The following is a 21,549-nucleotide window of genomic DNA, read 5'->3' on the forward strand; positions in this document are numbered from 1 at the left end:
GTGAGAAGCACCCAGGGCCAGGAGTTGGGGGACAGGGCCATGGAGCCAGGCTTGCCCGGTGAGTGCCACGGTCTTAGGCAACTGCCCTCCTGCTCTGAGCATCAGCTGCCTGAGTGTAAACTGGGGAAGGAAGGCCCGATCCCCATGTTCCATCTGCTTCTGCTTTCTGGGTCCCTGGGGCTTGTACCACATCCTCACTGCCCACTGGGACCATCCAAAAAGTCTTCCTGAACCACCACTTTGCTCTGGGAATCTCTTAGTGTGCATGAGCTAGGTGCATGCGTATATGGGTACATGGGTGCATGCCCAAGTGTGTATGTGTACTCATGCGTGTGTAGGGAGCGGCCACCATAATCATGGCTAAGCATCACTCCAGGGAAAGAACACTCAGGTCCCACCCCACATAGAACCCCCTCTCCCCCAGGGCACACTGGGCAGCGGCTCCACAGGCAGAGAGCTCCAGGTCATGCTGTGCCTGAGCTCGAAACTTCCTGTGCCAGCGTAGTGCCTGGAACACACAGGTGCTCTGTGAAGACACAATGAACCAACCAACCAACGAATACATCTAGAACTCCTGGTTGGGCCCTACTTTTGGCTGTGTCTTTGCAAAGCTCTGAGTGCTCCTTCTGGAAACCCTGTCTGTGTGACAAGCTGGTGCCAGGATCCAGAACTGTGAGCTTGGCCTGTGCCAGGGCCTGGGGTGCTACCACGGTCAGCAAGTCTACGGCACGCGGCGCACAGACATGCAGGGTAGGGGACCCTGATGCCTCCTCTCCTCTCAGCCCACTGAGGTCACACCAGGAATGGTGGCCGCGTGCTGGAGAAGCTCTCAGCTGACCCTGAATGTGCTTCCCATCGCCGTGTCCAGGGGCCATTTGTGCCCCAAGCGAGGGAAGATGTAAAGGTGAAGGGCACAGCAGGCTCCCCGGGGAGGTGCAGCCACCCACCCAGCCCTGCCGTGTCCTGAGGAACAATCCCGCTACTGTGAGCGCCGGGACACGGCAGAGCCCCACCCAGCACGAGATGCCGGTGCTCACGTGGGTGGCGGTGCGGCTCATTCCCACCCACACAATCTGGAAAGCTGGGAGGAAAAAGAGTGCAGGCAGGATGGCGCCAACTCCAGCCCTCCCTGTTCCGAAGGGCGCGGCCAGCTCCGGGGATCGTCTGGCCCGGGGAATGTGCTGGGCTGGGGGCTGACAGGGTCGGCTCAGAAGCAGCCAACTGCATCTTAAAGGAGAGGGTGGGAAAAAGACGCAGAAGATGAGGGAACAAAGGGCGGGGCTGGGGCCAGGGCTATTTATAACCCTGCTTTGCGCACATGCCAGTTCTGGAAAGGGCACGTGAATCCAGTCAGGGCCATGGTGGTAGGGAGATCTTGGTGGAGAGGAAGCCAGAGAAGGGCAACTGGAAAAAGGAGGCAGCCAGCCGGAAGGCAGGCCTCCTGCCTCTGCTGGGGAGGGGGCAGGTGGTAGCGAAGGGAACAAGCCACACAGACCTGAGGCCGAAAGAGTGGATAAAAACAAACTGGGCCTGACAAGGGGGTAAAGGCTGACAGAGGGACCCAGGGGAACAGAACCACCACCAGGCCCACGAGGGTGGGAGCTGGAACCGAGTGGCAGGACTATGGATGGCAGGGAACGCATTTTACCTCCAGCCCCAATCTGGGGGAGCCAGGGTGACCAGGGTATAAAAGCCCGGCTGTGAAGGGGTGGGCTGCTCCCAGCTGGGAGCTGGCAGCCAGTTTGCTGGACAAAGGACGCTGTCTTTCTCTCTGGGCAGGGGCCATGCCTTCACTGGCAACAGGGCTGGCCATCATCCCGGAGCCCAGACAGCAGAGGGCCAGGGGCCGGCCTCTGCATAAGGACCCGAGCTGGGGGGCTCCTGAACGGGGAGGACGCATCAGCCTCCTGGAGCAGACCTGTCTCAAGTTCAGGCCTCAGCCTACTTATTCAGGATCAGAAAGATCCCCATCTGTACCAGATCATGCTTGTGAAGCAGGAAGCAAGGGAGTGCACCGAGAAAGGCAAGGTAGTTAAAAGAGTGCCATCTGAGGACTCAGGAAGGCTTCAAATCTGGTAGCTGTGTGGCTTTGAGCAAGTAACTTCACCTCTCTGAACCTGTTTCCTAATCTGCAAAACAGCAAAACCAGATGTTGGGGAAAAGGCTGCACAAGGGGGACGCCTAGGTGGCTCAGTCGGTTAAGCGTCTGCCTTGGGCTCAGGTCATGATCTCAGGGTCCCGGGATTGGGCTCCCCTCTCAGCAGGGAGTCTGCTTCTCGCTCTCCCTCTGCCCCTCGCACCACTTGTGCTCTCTGTTTCTAGCTCTCAAATAAATAAATAAAATCTTAAAAAAAAAAAGTTGCATGAGGCAGGTATGTGTATGTGTTACACACGGGCTTCCCTCCCAACCTCACATTTCAGAATGAGAAGCCTGCCCAGCACCAGGGTCTTCAGAAATCACAAAAGCATAAATAAGAAGCAATCCCGCAGCGAAGGCACCAGCCCAGCAGAGAAGAAACCACAGTGAAAAGATATACTTCCCGCACTTCCTACCAACAATGGAGAAAAGCAGGTACCTCTCTTGTTTTAAACCTGGAGGGAACATCACCAGAAACAAGCAAAAGAGGGAAGGTATCTGTCATGCTCCAAAGTGGAGGTGACAGCAGGATTGTTAATGACAATGAGACTTCAAGGGGAAGACCCTGGTCAAAGGGATGGAGTCATCAGCAGCACCCCTTCTGCTATGGAGGAGCAAGTGCATTGCGTGCAGTGCAGGGACAGAAGCCCAGACACTGCCCCCTCCTCCGCCCCTCAGCACCACTGCGGGGGCCGCCACCATGTCCAGCTGGTAGGCTGGTGGTGGCATTCTCAGCCTCAGTATGTGTTACCTGCCTCCTCCACGCTCAGCGGGCGGTTCCATCATCTCCCTGCTCCAAGCACCTAGAAGGCTGTCTCCGGACCAGCAGGTGCACACCAGATGGGGGAATGACGAAGGCGTTTTGGTGACTTCAACCACTGGTTGCTCCTGGTATCACCTACTTGCTACTTACCCCTGAGAGAGTGGATGTGCTTCAGGGTGCCTTCACGAAAGGGACAGCAGGCCAGAGCCAAGCCCAAGCCCCCTTTCACGCCTGGCCCTACCACCCTGGGACTCACCACTTTGGTGGACTCCAGGGCTCCTGAGGCCAGTGCGTCCCGGCTGCCCCTGCCCTTGCTTCCAAGGTGGGGTGATGAAGAGGGCGAGTCATCGATGTAGGGCAGCCCATCCTGGTGCTGGCGCTGCTCCTCAGCCCGGTCTGCAGCACAGCTGTACCCAGGTGGCGTTCCAAACGACGCATCTGTGTGTGTGCAGAAGCAGCTGTGTTAGAGACAGGGAGGGGGGCTGGAGGGCCAGCCGCCTGGGAGGTCCACACCCCACCTGTCCCAGCAGGCACTCGGCTGATGATGCCTGTCACCCAAAGGTGTTGAACAAGGACCTCAGGTAGGCTGACCTCACCTGGTTCTAACCTTCACAATCAGCTGAGCAAAGACCAAAGGTCAGGTAGGGCCAAAAGAGTGGCACACTCCCCAGACGATGAGACTAGGCTTGCAAGGACACTGTCTGGGGCACATCTGTGCTTGTCCCAGGGGTGGGCCTGAGCTGCTACAGAAAGATGGACCCCAAATGCTAGCTAGCATCTTGCTATCAGGGATGGTCCTTGTGCACCTGTCCATGGGGATCTGATGGGGCGAAGAGCACAGATGATGCCAGTTCAAGCGTAAGCCCCGGCCACCGTGAGCAGTGCCCCAGGCCTGCCAGGCCCAACCCAGGGAAAGGGCACTGTAGCCCCTTCCTCTCACTCCACCCTGGTCCCTTGGCTGACTCTCAGCCCACTTCCCATCTGGTCTGGCAAAATCCCAGACCACAGGGGCGCCTGGGTGGCTCAGTCGTTAAGCGTCTGCCTTCGGTTCAGGTCATGATCCCAGGGTCCTGGGATCGAGCCCCGCATCGGGCTCCCTGCTTGGCGGGAAGCCTGCTTCTCCCTCTCCCACTCCCCCTGCTTGTGTTCCCTCTCGCTGTGTCTCTGTCAAAAAAATAAATACAATCTTTAAAAAAAAAAAAGATCCTAGACCACCTTTACCCCAGTTTGAGTATCCCTGTGAGGACAGAGTGGCCTACCCTACAGCCAGCTCCCTGCTGTTCAGGGCAATCTATTATAGAGGAGAACCCCTCCATCCTAAAGGCACCTGAAGACAATTGCCCTTCCTCCCTGGTTAAATCACAAAGCCCATACCCCTTCGCCTGCCTTTCTTTACTTTCTTTTTAATTTTTTAAAAAATATATTTATTTGAGATAGAGAGAGAGAGAGAGCATGAGCGGCAGTGGGAGGAACCTGATCTGGGATTCAATCCCAAGACCCTGGGATCATGACCTGAGCCGAAGGCGGACGCTTAACTGACTGAGCCACGCAGACGTCCCTCATCTGCCTTTCTGTAGCTCTGTTTTCAGAACTGTTCTAATTCAGTGGATCCTCACCAAGACATTAACCCACAAGGGCCCAGTCTGCTCCAAGCCTCGTGTGAGGGTCACTTCTTAACTGCTTCCAAAGGGTGCCTTCACAGCCCATGGGATTTCCGAGAGGTCATCTTGACTGGGTTACGTCACCTTCACCACGACTCACCAGCAACCAGCCTTGTCCAAACGTCACCACCACAGGTGGCCTCTGCAGTGTTTTGGTACCGCTTTCTGACAAGCATACCCAGTCTGGGGCTCAAGCTCCAGGTCCTGGTGGCACCCATACCACCTGGGCCAGGCAGGCACAGGCTTCCAGAGGCGACCCAGCAATTCTAGAGGGGGACTGTTTCCAGTTCTTTCCACGCGGCAGCGAGAGGTGCCATGGCTGGAGTGACCAGGTGCCCACCACAGCCGGCTCTGAGGGCTGCCAGTGCCCGGTGCGACTCATCCACCCACACCCCAGCTTCCTCACACCTCTGCCTCTCCCACATCCTCCACGTCCGGAGGCCAGCAGGTCACATGCCCTCTCACAGGTGTCCTTAGCCCTGGCTACATGTTAGTGCCACCTGGGGAGCTTCAAAAACGAGAGAGACCCACGGAATGAGACACTCAGGGAGGTCTGGGCCCTGGTGGCTGCAAAGGCTTCCCAGGGGTTCCGGCAGGAAGCAGGGCTGAGCCTGCTGCACTAGCAGGAGCTGACGCCTGGCACCGTGCTGTCCTGCTGACCCACACTGCGTCCCTGCTGTCCCCATACAGGCTCGGCTGCGCTCTGCTGCTGTGTGTATCCACAGGAGGGCCCCAGCAGAGGCCAGCAGACAGGCTGGGGGACCCTCAGAGCTGGGGGGGCTCCTACCCTGTCCCCTAACAAGCTGTACTGAGGTCCCCTGGTCTCCCTAATCCGGGCTACCTTGGGGGCTCCTGGTACCATCACCATGTGGGCTATCAATGCTCAGCCCTGCTGGGGTTTGCACTGTCCTACCAGGACAGTCAGAAGCCAAGGCCAAGTTGTGTCTCTTCTCCTAGGCATCTGTAAAGGCATTCAACTAGCTCTTGCCCAGCATCCCTGAGGACAGATGGGGGGGGGGGTTTAAATGTATTAAAAAGCACAAACCCTGTTCATACAGAACTCTAGCCCCAGATTCCATCCCCAAAACAGGTCTCACTTCAGCGTCCACTTCCTTTTGGGGGAATCACAGATTTTTTTTTTTTTTTAAGATTTTTTATTTATTTACTTGACAGAGAGAGACACAGCGAGAGAGGAAACATAAGCAGGGAGAGTGGGAGAGGGAGAAGCAGGTGCCCCGCGGAGCAGGGAGCCGGATGCGGGGCTCGATCCCAGGACCCTGGGACCATGACCCGAGACGGAGGCAGAAGCTTAATGACTGAGCCACCCAGGCGCCCCAGATTTTTTTTTTTTTAAACCAAAGTGAACACAGAGGACTTCCTGTTCACTCAACATCCATGATATGAACCTTGTATCATAGCAGCCCCTACTGAAAACTTGCCCTTCATGGGAGCTGCTTCCAAGGGCAGTCCAGGCCCTGGACAGAAGACTTTGGCTGCCAGATGCCTTCCTCACAGGTAGTCTGAATGATCCCCCTGGGCCACGGGGGTCGTTACTCTTATTTCTGCAACCCAGGACACGTCCTCGGTGGCGGGGGGCAGGTGGGCCCGTTCTACAAGCTGTGGTGTGAATTTCCCAGAAGTGAGGCTCTGGTCCTGTCCAGGTTGCTACAGACCTGTGAGAATTAGTGCAGGTCACTTAAGGTGTCCGTGTCTCCATTTTCCTGACTTTATAAACAGGTGTGTGGGCTGAACTAAATGGATGGAGGCTGGCTCCATTATGTCATTGTGAAGGTCAGCCAGCCAAGCCCTGCCTACCTCCCGACCTCACCTCCTTCAACAGCTTCCTTCCTCTGCTTCCCACTTCTCTGGACCTGACTTTTACCTTAGCTCAGAATTTTCACTGCCCACACAGCTTCCCTAAGAAACTTTAAACTATTCATACCTATGACTACACTGACCTCGTGTCCCAGGTCAAATTAATACCAAGTGATGCCCCAAGTAAGAACTTTAGGGTCAGACTCGGGGGCCCAGGGCTCACTCCAAATACTGCAAGAGTCCACACTGGCAAAACGAAGTGCTAGCTTAGTAACATCCTGATTAAAACCCCATGCAAAACCAACTGCCTGGTGCAGGTTTGCCGGCCAGGGTTGTGTGGGGCCACTGACTGTGAGGTGGACACTTCACCTCCACCAGGTTGAGACTGAGAAACCAGATTCCACAGCCGGACCCAACGGGGTAACTATGAGGATCAGGACAACTCAGAACCCAGCCGTTTCCCACTCTGACACATCTCCCCAAACTGATGTCTGAGGAATTGACGCTTTTAAGTCTGGGTTCCGGATGGCTGGTCACTGCTGGGCTACATTCCATGGGGGGCTTCAGCCCATTGTCCCAGCTAATCCAGAACCCTCAGCCTGCTCCAATGCAAATGTGACAGGCGAGGAGGAAAGCCTCCTTTCCTAAGCGGCACACGGGGACCTTTCTCTCACACTGCAGTTTTTCCCTCCTGGGGTCCCCATACCTCCTCAAGCATCAGGTATATTCCTGGGGGGCTTTGGGAGCTGCCATTTCCCCAGAACCAGAGCAAAGTGGGAGAGGGGCCTTGCTCTCCCTTCTTCTATCAGGAATATCCAGTGGCAAAACCTCTCTGGGTCTCATTGCCTCGAAGGACTGGGCACCTGGTGGCCGAGTTAAGCCTGGTGCTTCCTGCAAAGTTATACCCAAACTGAAAGCAAATACTGGTTTCAGAGGGGGTGGGCCTGCGATCCCACAGCTACAAGAGGCTCAGGGAATGAGGGCTCATCTACAGAGCAGCTAACCAGCAGGGAGGAGGGCGGGGGGAACGAGGCCCATCAAGAGCTGGCAGACAGCGGCTGGCTTATCATGGAAAAGGGACGTGCACAGTGAAATCCAAAACCTCCTCCTCTCCATGCCAGTCGGCTTAGCAGCTACAATCCCAGCACTCTGCGAATCTAAAATCTAGTCTAATCTTTGATGCAAGGAAAAAAGGGAGCCACCCCCATCCCTGCCAAGTGGGATGAAAAAGTCCCCGTCATCCCAGATCACATCCACTTCTCACACCTCAAGGACGATACTGGTTAAAAAAAAATTCAGGGACGCCTGGGTGGCTCAGTCAGTTAAGCCTCTGCCTTCGGCTCGGGTCATGATCCCAGGGTCCTGGGATCGAGTCCCACATCGGGCTCCTTGCTCAGCAAGGAGCCTGCTTCTCCCTCTGTCTGCCTCTGTCTCTCTCTCTGATAAATAAATAAAATCTTAAAAAAAAAAAAAATTCCTCGGGGCACCTGGGTGGCTCAGTTGGTTGGGCGTCTGCCTTTGGCTCGGGTCATGGTCCCAGGATCCTGGGATCGAGTCCTGCATCGGGCTCCCTGCTCAGTGGGGAGCCTGCTTCTCCCTCTCTCTCTCTGCCCCTCCCCCCGCTCATGCTCACCCACTTGCATTCCCTCTCTTTCTCAAGTAAATAAATAAAATCTTTTTAAAAAGTCCCTTAAAAAATTAAATGTAGAAGTACTATATGATCAAGTAATTCCACGTCTGGATATACACTTAAAAGAACTCAAAGCAGGAACTCAAACAGATACTTGCACACCCATGTTCCTAGCAACATCATTCACAATAGCCAAACTATGGAAACAACTCAAGTATCCACTGACGGATGAATGGAAAAGCAAAATGTGGTATGGATATACAATGGAATATAACTTAGCCTTAAAATGCAAGGCAATTCTGACACATGCTATCACATGGATGAGCCTTGAGGATATTACGCTAAGGGAAATAAGCCCGTCACAAAATGACAAATTTGCTGTGTGAGTCCACTTATAGGAGGGACCTGGAATAGTCGATTCATGGAGACTGAGAGGAGAATGGTGGCTGCCAGGGCCTGGGGGTGGAGGGAATGGGGAGTTGTTGTTTTGTGGTGACAGAGTTGTAGTCTGGGAAGATGAAAAAGTGCTGGGGAGGGATGGTGTTGACGGCTGCACCGCCGTGTGAATGTGCTTAATGCCACTGAACAGTATGCTTCCGAGTGATGAAAATGTTCCATTTTACGTTAGGTAACAAGCACAAACCACACGCACACATCCCTAAGGTCCCTCCCGGACAGGGGCAATGCGTGGGTAGCTGAGCTGGGAGAGCCCAGGGGAGCTTCCTTTCCTCCCCTTCCTCCCCTTCATCACCAACGGCCCCTGGCAACCACATCTAAGATACGCACAGAACCAAAACTTGCAAGCAGTGCGCTCCCTGAGCTGATGAGAGCGGGCTGGGTGGTGGGTCCCCCGGGCCTCACTATAGTCTCCCGTGTGTGTGTTTAATAACCAAGGACAAGAAAGGAAGGCCTTGCTCACGCTCCGTAAATGTAGCCTTCAAAGGAGCCCGGCTGTCTGTCACAGCCACTGTTCCCAGCAGCTATCCCGCTACTCTGAGTTTACACATCACCTTTTCCAGGCCACTTCCCTGTCCACCCGTGTCTTCCTGACCCAGGCTGGATGAGATCCCTGCCAGCCCGGAAGACTCTGGTAATCACAGGTCACACCCAGGGCCGGAACAGGACCCCTCAGGAGAACAGCACCACACGCGCCCACAGCCCTGCAGCGGCCATCCTCCCTGTCCTCAGAGGGCCACAGCATATCCGCCCTCAAAGCACCAAATGCCCTTAGCCCAGCCTCGGTCCTGTCAGCCTCTCAAGGGGCCCCCAGCCGCTCCCCATAGCCTGTCTTTCATGCATTAAGACCGAGGCAGGGTGGTCTCCTATCCCTGTTTAAACTGTCAGGAAAGGGCTGGGGCATATTTATTTACCGAGGTGAAAGAGGCGCAAACATCATCTTCCTTCTGGTGGCTGGCCAGCTGCCGTGGGCAGGTTTCTGCAGAGGTAGGCACTGGGCCCCCCACCTCATCATATCTGCAGAAGCCCTGCTATTCCCGCTCTGCCCCCTTCTCTGGACCCTGCACCTCTCCTGGGTCGCAGGCATCCAGCACAGTGCTAATGGTGCCACAGGGCTGGTGAATTCCAGACAGCAGCTCACGTCCTTGGGGCTGTCCAGCCACCTAGGCATCGCGCCTCTGGGAGAGGCTCAGAAAACCCTGGCTGGGACAGAAAGAGCCAGGTCTCACCGAAGGGCACACAGGTTCCACAGGTCCAAGCTGGCTCTGGACGCCACGCTCATGCACAGCCTCGAGCCTTCCTCCCACCACCCTGTCCACTGGGAGCAGATTCTATCTGCACGATTGGCCGTGGGTCCTGAGGCTCCGCTGGCTTTTTTATTATGTGGCAGAATCCTGGGAGCAGTCGCAGAGTATCTGTGGCGCTTCAGGGAAGCGAGTTTCCCAAACAGTAGAAAAGCCTCAAATGTGCCAGAGCAAGCGGGTATTTTTGCAAATTGCCTGCTACCCTTTTGCTGGGCACTTCCTCTGGGCAAGGCACAACGCCGATCTCCTTGAATCCACCTTGACCCCTTACTGGACAGGAACTTCTAAATGCTCATTTTTCAGACAAGAAAAGGAGTCTCTGAGAGAGGAAGAGGTGGAGCCCAACTATGCCTGGGTCCACCTGTGTGACCTATCTGGGCACTTTCGGAAGACATTTCTAAAAGGCCGAGCCTGGTAACCATATGACGCAGCGATTCCTCTCTGAGACCTATAACCCAAAGGAGAACAGGTGTTCAAAGCCAAACTCGTACCGGGATAATTCAAGCTATGTTCAAGCAGCATTATTCACAATGGCCAAAAGGGAGAACCACCCAAATGTCCATCAACTGACGAGTGGATAAATAAGTTGTGGTGCATCTCTACAACGGGATATCATTCGGTCTTCAAAAGGAAGTACCGATACAGGTGATCCCATGATGAGCCTCGAAGACAGGATGCTGAGTGAAGGCAATCATAAAAGACCACAGATTGTCCGATTCCATTTATACGAGATGTCCAGAAGAAACAAATCCATAGAGACAGAAAGTATATACTTAATGGGTATGGGGTTCCCTTCTGGGGTGACGGAGGTGTCTGGGAACTAACCAGAAGTGGTGGTTGCACAACACTGAATACACTAAATGATGAGTTGTTTGCTTTGAAAAGTTTAGTTTTATGTTATGTCATTTCACCTCAAAAAAAAAAAAAAAAAAAAAAGATGTTTTCCTCTGTTAAAACAGGGAACCCGAAACATCATCCAGCTGTTTCCTGAAGACCAAGAACATCATTCCGGACAGACGTCAGTACTGCCTGGCACCGTAACTCCAGGCCACCCGCAGGCAGACACAGGCTGCTTTACTTTCTAAGGTATCTGGTTGGTTTGGGTGGTTTTTCTGCTTTCTTCTCTACCCTCACACTGGTGGCTGTCCCTTCCTGCATCTACACCAAGGGGGGGTCAAAATTCTTTATAAACAAGACGCTCCCCATCCAGTTGGACACTGTACCCTGGCGAGAGGCCTGCTGTCAGAGCCCCTGGTTCTGGGGGAGAAGAGCCCTAGGATCCTGGGGGCTTTCAGCCTCTATCTATGCTGCCATCCAACAATGACATCACCAGGCTAGTGTGGAAAGCCCTGGCTGCCCGGGTAGTGGGAGGTCACGGTCCAGACCAGCGTGAGGCACACAGAAGGCCCTGGGGCTAATCAAGTCTCCTCGACAGCCAAGAAAATGCCAGTTGGGAAGGGCCTGAGCCTGCCCGGCTCATGGCCTGATGCCTCAGCTCCAGGCAGCTCTAGATGCCCTGAACAAGGCTGAGCTCTCTTGGAGGAGACAGGCCGACTAACATAATAGCTCTTCCACCCGGGGTTTGGGTTCCAGCTGGTTGGAGACTGAATCACCACAAGGTCAACGTTGTGGGTGACTTTTAGCAATAAAGACTGCATGCCCCCAGTGTGGGTAGACAAGGACTCCCCAATCAGCATTGAGAGAGATGTTAAAAGATTTTCTTCTGTCTTCAAGGATCCACCTGTGCCTAGAGCTCTTCAATCCTTGAGGAGGGAAAGATCGCTTGTGTTCTGGGCCTGGGGCTGGAACCAGATGCCGCCAGGGTGGGGCAGGCAGAGGCGGGAACACCAGCTGGGAAGCTGGAGCCATCCGCCACTGCATGATGTGATTATTATTCTTTAGCACCACCTAGATTCTTCAACAAGGTTCAGAAAGATTTCCTGGAGGCAGTTTGGCCTCAGACAATCAAGCTGGTGTATTTAGTGAGTACCCAGCATTCAGCCAAGATGTATGACACGTCTATTTTCTGCTGGGCACTGTGCTGGGTACGTGACGCCAGGCACCACAGCCCCAGCCCCAGCCTCCAGGAGCCAGCAGAATCCCAGGAGTCACATGACATGTGCATCATGGCAAAGCCACCCACGGGGGGCACTCAGACCCTCAGACAGGGCAGCAGACACCATCTCCCCAAGAAGTAACTACTCCAAGACCTAATGAAGTGAGAGAGGCAGATACTGGCTCCCCCCAGAACATGAAGGTGGGAAGGACACTACAGTGGGTCGAATGGTGGCCCCCAAAAGATACATCCACATCCTAACACATGGAATGCATGAAGGGAACTTATTTTGGTAAAAGAGTCCTTACAGATGTAACTAAGTTCAGGACTCTGAAATGAGATCACCCAGGATTATCCAATGGACTCTAAATCTAATGACAAGTGTCCTTATGAGAGACAGAAGAGGAAAAGGCTGTGTGAAGCTGGAGGCAGAGATTAAAATGACGTGGTCACAAGCCAAGGAATGCACGGGGCCACCAGGAACTGGAAATGGCAACGAAGGATTCTCCCCCAGAGCCTCCAGAGAGAGTATGGCCCTGCTATACACCTTGATTTGGACTTCTGCCTCCAGAACTGCGGAGGAACACATACTTGTTTTAAGCCATGAGTCTATGGCCATTTGTTAATGGCAGCCCCAGGAGACTCATACAGGTGCTGCCCGTGGCGTGAAAGTGCTGCCATGGGGTCAGAGAAGAGACGGCCGGCTCCGGGAGAGGCCAGAAGGGCTTCACAGAGGTGAGGTCTGTGTGGGATGGAAGAACCACTGGGCCTTCAACCAGCAGAGGGGCTGCAGAGGTGTCCCATGCAGGGGCTTCTGGGAGCTCACGAACAAGGAAGGGCTGTGAAAGGTGATAAGCTGGGAATGAGTCAGGAGCAGTGGGAAGCAGTAATTCTGAGAAAAGCCTTGGGCTTTGGGCCAAGGACCTGAGGCATGATTTAGGAAGTATCAAGGGTCACAGAGGCCTGGACCAAGAGTGGCCCCAGGGAACACGGGCAGGTGACACTCTGGCAGCACATCTGGGTGTGGCACTGCAGGTGGGACCCAGCTAGAGGGACCCAGCTGGAGGCTTCTGTGATGGTCACTCCAGGTGAATGGGTGGAGGGCCTGGTTTCAGGGGGAATGGACACCACGACATCAAATGCCACGAACAGGCCCAGACTGAGCGGACTCACATGGAGACAGGAAGAAGAGCAAAGGGGACACTGAGTTTCTAGCACCCAAGGCCAAGACCTAGCTGCAGGCAATTGGCCAGAGGAGTCATGGCGGGTAGGGAGCACAAGGCAGTAGAGGTGAGTAGAACCCTTCAAGAGAGGATGGCACTGAGGGCAGGACCGTGGTCTGGGAGCAAAGTGGGAAGTGAGGCACGTGGTCACTACATGGCTGTGGGCACCCCCCTCCCATTCTATTCCCACTTCGAAGAGGAAATGTGGAGAGCAAGAGAGAAAAGATGGTGGGAAGGAAGGGCTTCCCCGCTCTGGTGGTCAGCGTACAGAGCCCAGGCCAGGGCTGGGCCACGGGCAGACGCTCACCGGGGGTGAGCTTAGGAGGGCAGGGGGAACACCCACTTGCCCCACCTCCACCTTGGGAAGCCTGGGGAGAGTTAGGAAAGGAGGTACATGTACACCCACATTCACAGCAGCATCATTTCCAATGGTGGAAAGGCAGAAGCAACCCAAGTGTCCAACGGCAGATAGATGAATAACAAAATGCAATGGACATGTACAATGGAGTACTACTCAGCCTTAGAAAAAGAAGGGAGTCCTGCAACATGCTACCACACAGTGAACCTTGAGGAGATTATGCCAAGTGAAATAAGACAGTCACAAAAAGACAAACACCCCATGATTCCATTGATACGAATGTATTAGTTTGCTGGGGCTGCCTTAACAAAATACCATAGACTGAGTCCATGAAACCACAGAAATCTATTTTCTCACAGTCCTGGAAGCTGGAAGTCGCCAATCAAGGTGCCAGCAGGGCTGGGTTCTGGTAAGAGCTCTCTTCCTGGCTTGGAGACAGATGCATTCTTGCTGTGTGCTCATGTGGCCTTGTCTTGGTGGGTGGAAAGAAAGAGGGTGTTAGCCCTCTCTGGGTCTCTTCTTATAAGGGCACTAATCCCATCACGAGGGCTGCCCTCATGATCTATCTCCCAAAGGCCCCACCTACAAATATCATGTTGCAAGCTAGGGAATCAACATATGAATTTTGGGGAGGGGGGGGGACACAAATAGTCCATGATATCCGTGTTACCTAGAATAGGCACATTCATAGAGACAGAAAATAGAGTGGGGGTTGTCAGCGGCTGGGAGGTAAGGGCAGGGGGCACTTATTGCTCAGGGTGTAGAGTTTCTGTTTGGGATGAAGAAAAAGTTCTGGAGGTAAGTGGTGGTGACGGCTGCATGACAACGTGAACGTGTCTAATAGTATGGAATTACACGCTTAAAGATAGTTAAGATGGTAAACTTTATGTTAACCCCCCCCAAAACAAACCCTAAACAAAAAACTAAACATCAGCCAGGTTTAGAAATGTTGAAAAAAGAAGAAAGTAGTACAGTGTTATGGGCTGAACTGTGTCTCCCCACTGCCCAAATTTACATATTGAAGTCCCAACCCCCAATACATCCAAATGTGACCTTATTTGGAGACATGGTCTTTTTGCCAAGTTCAAATGAGATCATTAGGTTGGGCCCAAATCCAATACAATTGTTTCCTTATAGAAAAAGGAAATTTGGGGCGCCTGGGTGGCTCAGTTGGTTAAGCGACTGCCTTCGGCTCAGGTCATGATCCTGGAGTCCCGGGATCGAGTCCCGCATCGGGCTCCCTGCTTGGCAGGAAGTCTGCTTCTCCCTCTAACCCTCCCCCCTCTCATGTGCTCTCTCTCTCTCTCATTCTCTCTCTCAAATAAATAAATAAATAAAATCTTTAAAAAAAAAAAAGAAAAAGGAAATTTATTTTATTTTATTTTTTAAGATTTTTTTTTTTTTAAAGATTTTATTTATTTGAGAGAGAGAGAGTGAGAGAGCACAAGAGGGGGGAGCGGGAGAGGGAGAAGCAGACTCCCTGCTGAGCAGGGAGCCCGATGCGGGACTCGATCCTGGGACTCCAGGATCATGACCTGAGCCGAAGGCAGTCGCTTAACCAACTGAGCCACCCAGGTGCCCTATTTTTTAAGATTTTATTTACTTGGGGCACCTGGGTGGCTCAACTGCCTTCAGCTCAGGTTATGATCCTGGAGTCCTGGGATGGAGTCCCACATCGGGCTCCCTGCTCAGTGGGGAGTCTGCTTCTCCCTATGACCCTCTCCCCTCTCATGTTCTCTCTCACTGTCTCTTTCTCAAATAAAATAAAATCTTAAAAAAAAAAAAGATTTTATTTACTTATTTAGAGAGAGAGAGAAAGAGCACAAGTAGGGGGAGGGGCAGAGGGAGAGAGAGAATCTCATGCTGACTCTGTGCTGAGCACAGAACCCAATGTGGGGCTTGATCTCACAACCCCAAGATCATGACCTGAGCCGAAACCAACAGTCGGAGGTTTTTTTTTTTTTTTTTAATTCTTTATTTGACAGAGACACAGCGAGAGAGGGAACACAAGGAGGGGGAGTGGCAGAGGGAGAAGCAGGCTTCCCGTGGAGCAGGGAGCCAGATGTGGGGCTCGATCCCAGGATCCTGGGACCATGACCTAAACCGAAGGCAGACACTTAATTGAGCCACCCAGGTGCCCCAGAAAAGGGAAATTTATTTTATTTTATTTTTTTTAAGATTTTATTTATTTATTTGAGAGAGAGAGAGCATGAGAGAGGGGAGGTCAGAGGGAGAAGCAGACCCCCCACTGAGTAGGGAGCCCGATGCGGGACTCGATCCAGGGACTCCAGGATCATGACCTGAGCCGAAGGCAGTCGCTCAACCAACTGAGCCACCCAGGCGCCCAGAAAAGGGAAATTTAAAGACAGACCAGCAGATAGAGAGAATGTCACGTGAACATGAAGGCAGTCATCTACAAACCAAAAAAACAAAACAAAACAAAACCAACAAAAAATCCAAAAACCAGAGGCCTGGGACAGATTCTCCTTTACAGCCCTCAGAAGGAACCAACCCTGCCAACGCCTCAATCTCAGACTTCCAGCTTCCATAACTGTGAGACAATAAATGTCTCTTGTGGGAGCCACTCAGTGTGTGGTTCTTTGTTACGCAGCTCTAGGAAACCAATACACAGAGTAATTGTGGAGATCAGGTACCAGCCCTGAGAAGCTGCTTCCCACCCAGTGTCTTCACGGTCAATGACTCACCCACTCATGGAAATGGGACTCTGTCCAGCCAGCCGCAGCCACCCAGGGGCTGTCCACGCTCAGCAGCGCACCCACAGCACCTCCACATTCCGGACTCAAGACAGCAGAGAGAGAAGAAAACAGCAGCCACTGTGCCTCACGAGGTCAGAGGGCAACAGGCCAGCCCCGAGCCTCACACCCTGCAGCCACCCAACACACTCCCGCCCTCCTGGGCTCTTCTTAACCAGTGCCGCTCTCCCTCAGAAGCTAAGCTATTGCAGATTTGCCCCAGACTGTGCTACTCAAGAACAGACCAGAACTACCAGGATATCTTGCAACTGTACAAATCAGAAATTCTAGAAACCAAGCATTCTGGACCCCTCACACACAATAGTCCGCCAACTGCCCCTCCCTTAAGGGCAGAACAAGAAGGGTGGGAGACCTGAGTGAAACCCCAGCACCTTCTTCCTTCCTGACCTCAGGACCTGACAAGGGGAGCTCATTTTGCTCCCTTCATCCTGCTCTGAAAGGGGGCTTTATGTGCACATAAGGAAACTGAAAGTATTAAAATGACAAGCTCACAGCACCCACAAGTCAGAAACTAACACTGGGGACAGACTGACCATATGCCTGTGAAGCTGTTATGTGCTGAATGTTCGTGTCCCCCCCGCAATTCACATATTGAATCCCTAAACTCCAATGTGATGGTATTTGGAGGTGGGGCCTTTGGGAGGTAATTAGATTTGGATGAGAATCTAACCTCACGAGAGGTTTTGAGAGAGTAGGGCCCCATGATGGGATTAGTGTCCTTCTTTTTTTTTTTTTTTTTTAATTTTTATTTATTTGAGACAGAGAGAATGAGAGACAGAGAGCATGAGAGGGAGGAGGGTCAGAGGGAGAAGCAGACTCCCCGCCGAGCAGGGAGCCTGATGCGGGACTCGATCCCGGGACTCCAGGATCATGACCTGAGCCAAAGGCAGTCGCTTAACCAACTGAGCCACCCAGGCGCCCGATTAGTGTCCTTCTAAGAGGAAGAGACACCAGTGCTCTTTCTCTCTCTCTGATATGTGAGGACACAACAAGAAGGCAGATGTCTTCAAGTCGGGAAGAAGGTCTCCACCAAGAACTGATTTGGCCAGCACACTGATCTGGGACTTCCCAGCTTCTGGAACTATGACAAACCAGTGTCTGTTGTTTAAGCCCCTCAGTCTCTGGGGTTTTGTTACTGCAGCCCTGTTCCATCCTCAGTGGATTTCCACTGGGAGTCACAGACTCCCCACCAGACAAGGGAACCCCCTGCTTGCCCACATTCCTGCCCCAGAGAGGCATGGCTCTTGATCAGTTGTGGAGGCTAGTCTGCAAATCTCCCCTCTGCTCTAGTCCTGGGTCACCCCAATCTACGGCACTCCTGAGAGGTTTGCTGGCTTCTGGATGCAAAGAGGGGAAGGCACCTGGGATGCTGGCCTGAGTCAGGGGCTCTGAGACCCCTGTGGGGGCAACACACAGTCACGGCAACAGACACTGTCCAGGTGCTCGGCCTCAAGTCCTCACACCTCTGCAAGGGAGCTAATACCTTGTCTCACAGATGAAAGTTGAAGGTCTGGGATTGGAAGCAACATTCCCTGAGCCCCACGGCTAATGAGTTGAGTTGAAAGGCAGGGATCCAGCCAGGCAGATGTGCTTGGCCAAGGCCACCTCCTGGAGGTTCTGAGGGTTTAGCCCCACCCTGAGCTCGATCCCTGACTTCAGGCACCCTGGGGATGAACCGGAGGTAAGGTGGGGCGGCAGGGGTGAGGGGGGATATTTTATATTCTGCACCAGAACTTGAGATGTACTCAATGTCAAAAGCCAAGGAAAGACCAGGAGGCAGCAGGGTCTCGAAGTCTAGGACAGAATGGATTTTCTCCTGGAAAACCTTCTGTGCACTTGAATCAAGTGGCCAGGAACTCTACCATCCTTGACCTACACCTTTGGAAAAGGAAATATAATTCCTCTGTTTCCAGACTCCACCCTCCCCACCCCGCCCCCCAATCCAACCTCCAGGGCCTTCTTCCATCATGCCCGAAAGAAGACAACAACCAAACTGGGATTACCGCAGCGACTCGGAAGCTTGTTTCTCTTGATGTTCCCACCAGTGAAATGGGGATAATGACACCCCATCCTCACACCCTGAGGGGGTGACAAGCAGGCCACCTTTCCCCTGCCAGAGGGAAGAAGCATCCAGAAGCATAAGCATCATTTATCATAATTATCAGAAGCCTCGGCTATTCATGGGGTCCAACCTGTGAAGCTCCTTTCCAAAAAACTGCATATTACCTCTCGCCTGACTTCTAGGGTACTCAGCATTACCTTGTACTTCCTTGTGAGGCTGAAGGCTCCACTTTGGGAAAGGTCATGGGGCTGGGGCGGGGGCGGGGGATGGTGGTGGAGAGCAGGAGCTCATGTGCTTGGGGCTACTGGGAAGATTCTTCTCTGGGCCGCAAACCATGTTTCAGCAGAACCCTTGGTACCCACTGGGCCTCAGGCTACCATGAGTCAGAGGGTGACCCTGGCAGGGTGATCCCATCCATCTGGCCTGCTGCAAAGCCCACCAGGGCTCCAAATGGCAGGCCCACTCCGCCCTTCTCAGCAGCCCATTGCTGGTCTACCAGGGAGGCTGTGGCCCTCCTCCGTCCCACAGGTCTCTCCTGCAGCCAGGATCAGCGGGAGCAGAGCTTTTCCCATTCCCCTGGGGCTCAGAGTCCGCAGGCCACAGGCTCTCTGTGGAGCACAAGGCCTTGAGAACAGCTGAGGAACGAGCCAGAAAACAAGCTAGCAAGGATCTCTGTCCAGATGAAAGAGGCGACAGCGGACTAGCTTCAGCTCTTGACCTGAAACTTGAAACTGTCATGTGGGAATTACCACCTACGGTGATAATCCCAGTTGTCATCACAGAGTGACAGCCTGGTCCGGGCTCCATGCTCACCCCTCAGTCAGCCAGGCTTGGGAACCAGGCCCAGCTCCCCTCTTGTTTTCTCCGGCACTGGCACCGTGGGAGGAGACAGGATCCACACACCCGAGACACCCCCAATGGCAGAGCTGCCAGTTGCCCACTCAAGCCTCTATCTCTGTCACCGGCCAGCCCAGCCGGCAGACCCGGCAGGTCCCGATGAGGGTCTGCAGTACGCTCAGTTCTGAAAGCACCTTTTAGGAAAAGCAAGTCCTCTAGAGGAGAGATTCAAGCCACAGACGGGGCAGAGTGGACCACTGCACCACAGAAGGCCCTGGGCCCATCAGGGGTGCACATTCTGGGAAGAGGCCCTTCCCTCAGGAATCCTGAGGTCCCAGAGGAAACAAGGCATCTGGAAAGGCTCCCAGAGGTATCCGACACCAGCTGTGAGCCTGGCGCTTCTCCCAGAAATACCGCACATGGTAGAAATAACAGCTTGGTTCAACTGGGTCACTCTGCCCAGCAATCACACTATCAGGCTGGCACCTCACTCAGGTACTTTCGAGGGCACAGAATTTGAGCTCAGACCTCCCAGACAGACCTGAAGAGAATGAGGCCGATTCCTGCTCTTCACGACCTTGACTCTAGCCCACTACCTGAGGTAGCTGTCCTGGCATCCCTTCACCTCCAGAGTGGGCACCGCCCTCCCCCCTGTAGAGGTGAGCAGTGGAGACCCAGGCAGATCACACATTCGCAACAGCATGTGCCACACAGCAGGCATCTAATAGGTGTGCGGGGTCCCCCCTCAGCCCTGTGAAAGGACCTCCGACAGCTTATGCCCAGGGCTCTTTGCTGTGCCCACCTGGATCTTCCCGGTAGGAGGCATGTTCTGTCTTCTTAAAACCAATCTCGGCGGTGCAGGTATGTTTCCCCGGGCTTGCCTTAATCCAGCCTGAGCCCTGCTCTGCTCTTGGCCCGGAGGGTGGGGAATGCCGCTAAAAGAGCCGGGGGCAATCGGAAGGTCGGGATGGTCTGTTTGCACGGTGGGACCCTTGACCACCTCAGAGCCACCAGCTTTCTGAGAACCCAGCCTTCCAAAGAGGCTCCAGGACAAGGGGGAGGTCACAGGCATGGGGTGCTCAGAGCCCATGGGACAGCAGGAGCCCAAGGAATCTGTGTGGAGAGACCCGCTTCTCTCTTTTTTTGGCCGGGGTGTGGGGGAGTTTTACTATTTATTTATGACAAATATCCCACATCCGTGATCTCCTCCAGTCAGAAGTTCTTTGAAACGATGCCATCGGCCTTGGCCAGTTGGAGGATGGAGTCATCGGACTCACCCAGCCTGCGAATGGCCCCACAGATAGCGTAGGTTCTGAACTGGGCGTTGAACCTGCCCGTCACCTTATCAACCTTGGCCACGTTCATCTGCATGGACGTGTGGTCCTTGGCGCCGATGATACGGTTGCTGGCACATACAGGTCCACGAACTCGCCGGTGTCGTTCTGCACGTCAAGGGCGTGCCTGCTGCCACCACCACGAGACCCGCTTTTCTCTAGGGGATGTCAGAACCTAGACAGCTGTGCCCAGAATGGTGGCACGTGGAAGGCCTCAGAGCTGAGGTAACAAGGTGACACACTGGGGATACAGGCGCACATGCCACATTCCAAGTTTCCAGAAAGACCCACGACTCATTGGTGACATAACACATCCCTTCCTTTCGGCAGCCCCCCCCGGAATGCCTTTGAAGACATGGGCCTGGACATTTACACCCTCTATACCCTGTGGGGAGGGTTCCCTTAATTGGAGAAACACATACCCAGGCTATACCCAATAATCGAACCCAGAAAGCAGGCTGGTGGCAGAGCTGCTTTCAGGGAATTCAGAGCCAGAAGACCCGTGAAGTGAAACAGGAACCGAGCCTCTGTCCTCAAGCCCACTCTGGTTTCTATCCTTACCGTGGCTGAGAGGAGTATCAGGCGCAACAGGCTGCAGAGCCCGGAAGGCCACTGCTGACCTTCGCCAGCCTGCCCCCCTGAGTGGTGAGGCCCCCCCCCCCCCCCCCCCCCCCGCCCAACGTTCCATTCTGGGCCTCGGCTCACACCCTCTCCATCCAGACGGACTCCCTGGGCCTCCGAATTCTACCAGTTCTTCAGTTCTGCCGCCCCGACAAACCCTTCCCAAATGTGACTTAACCTGATAGTCACCTCCCGCCCCTTTTATGGGATGCTCTCCCAGGTTCTTTTTCCCAGTCACTGCGTGTAAGAGCTTACCTGGCTTCTCACCTACTTTACAACCCACATCTAGTCCCTCCTAAACAACTCAAGCTCCTTAGGACAGCCCATGTCCTAAGGCCCCTGACCACCCAGGGACCATTTGAAAAGGCACCGTCCCCCGCTTGACTTATTTTAGCTCATGGATCACCCTGCCTCCCAGGGTGTAGATCAAAATAAACAGACAACCACCAACATGCGGGGTGCCGGGAAACATGAGATTAAAGGCAAGCCCCCTTCTTTTTAAGCTGGTAAGATACATA

At 53.8% G+C, this 21,549-nt stretch overlaps 1 protein-coding gene and 1 pseudogene across 2 annotated transcripts in view; both read right to left on the bottom strand.

The window, feature by feature from the left end:
• Window positions 1-21,549, bottom strand: part of BCR (BCR activator of RhoGEF and GTPase) — a 121,825-nt gene that overhangs the window by 54,916 nt on the left and 45,360 nt on the right. For both annotated transcript variants that reach the window (XR_010407367.1, XM_045887236.3), the window contains exon 2: window positions 3,157-3,338. Coding sequence is in view for 1 of the 2 variants with exons in the window: in XM_045887236.3 (XP_045743192.1) it covers window positions 3,157-3,338 (182 nt within the window). In the remaining variant the exon portion in view is untranslated. The remainder of the gene's footprint in view (window positions 1-3,156; window positions 3,339-21,549) is intronic.
• On the bottom strand, window positions 15,126-20,575 carry LOC123852879 (small ribosomal subunit protein eS21-like; annotated as a pseudogene).

The sequence above is a fragment of the Mirounga angustirostris genome, unplaced genomic scaffold (assembly GCF_029215605.1).
Source record: "Mirounga angustirostris isolate CCGP_5_RB_7025 unplaced genomic scaffold, mMirAng1.0.hap1 SCAF_14, whole genome shotgun sequence".
Lineage (NCBI taxonomy): Eukaryota > Metazoa > Chordata > Mammalia > Carnivora > Phocidae > Mirounga > Mirounga angustirostris.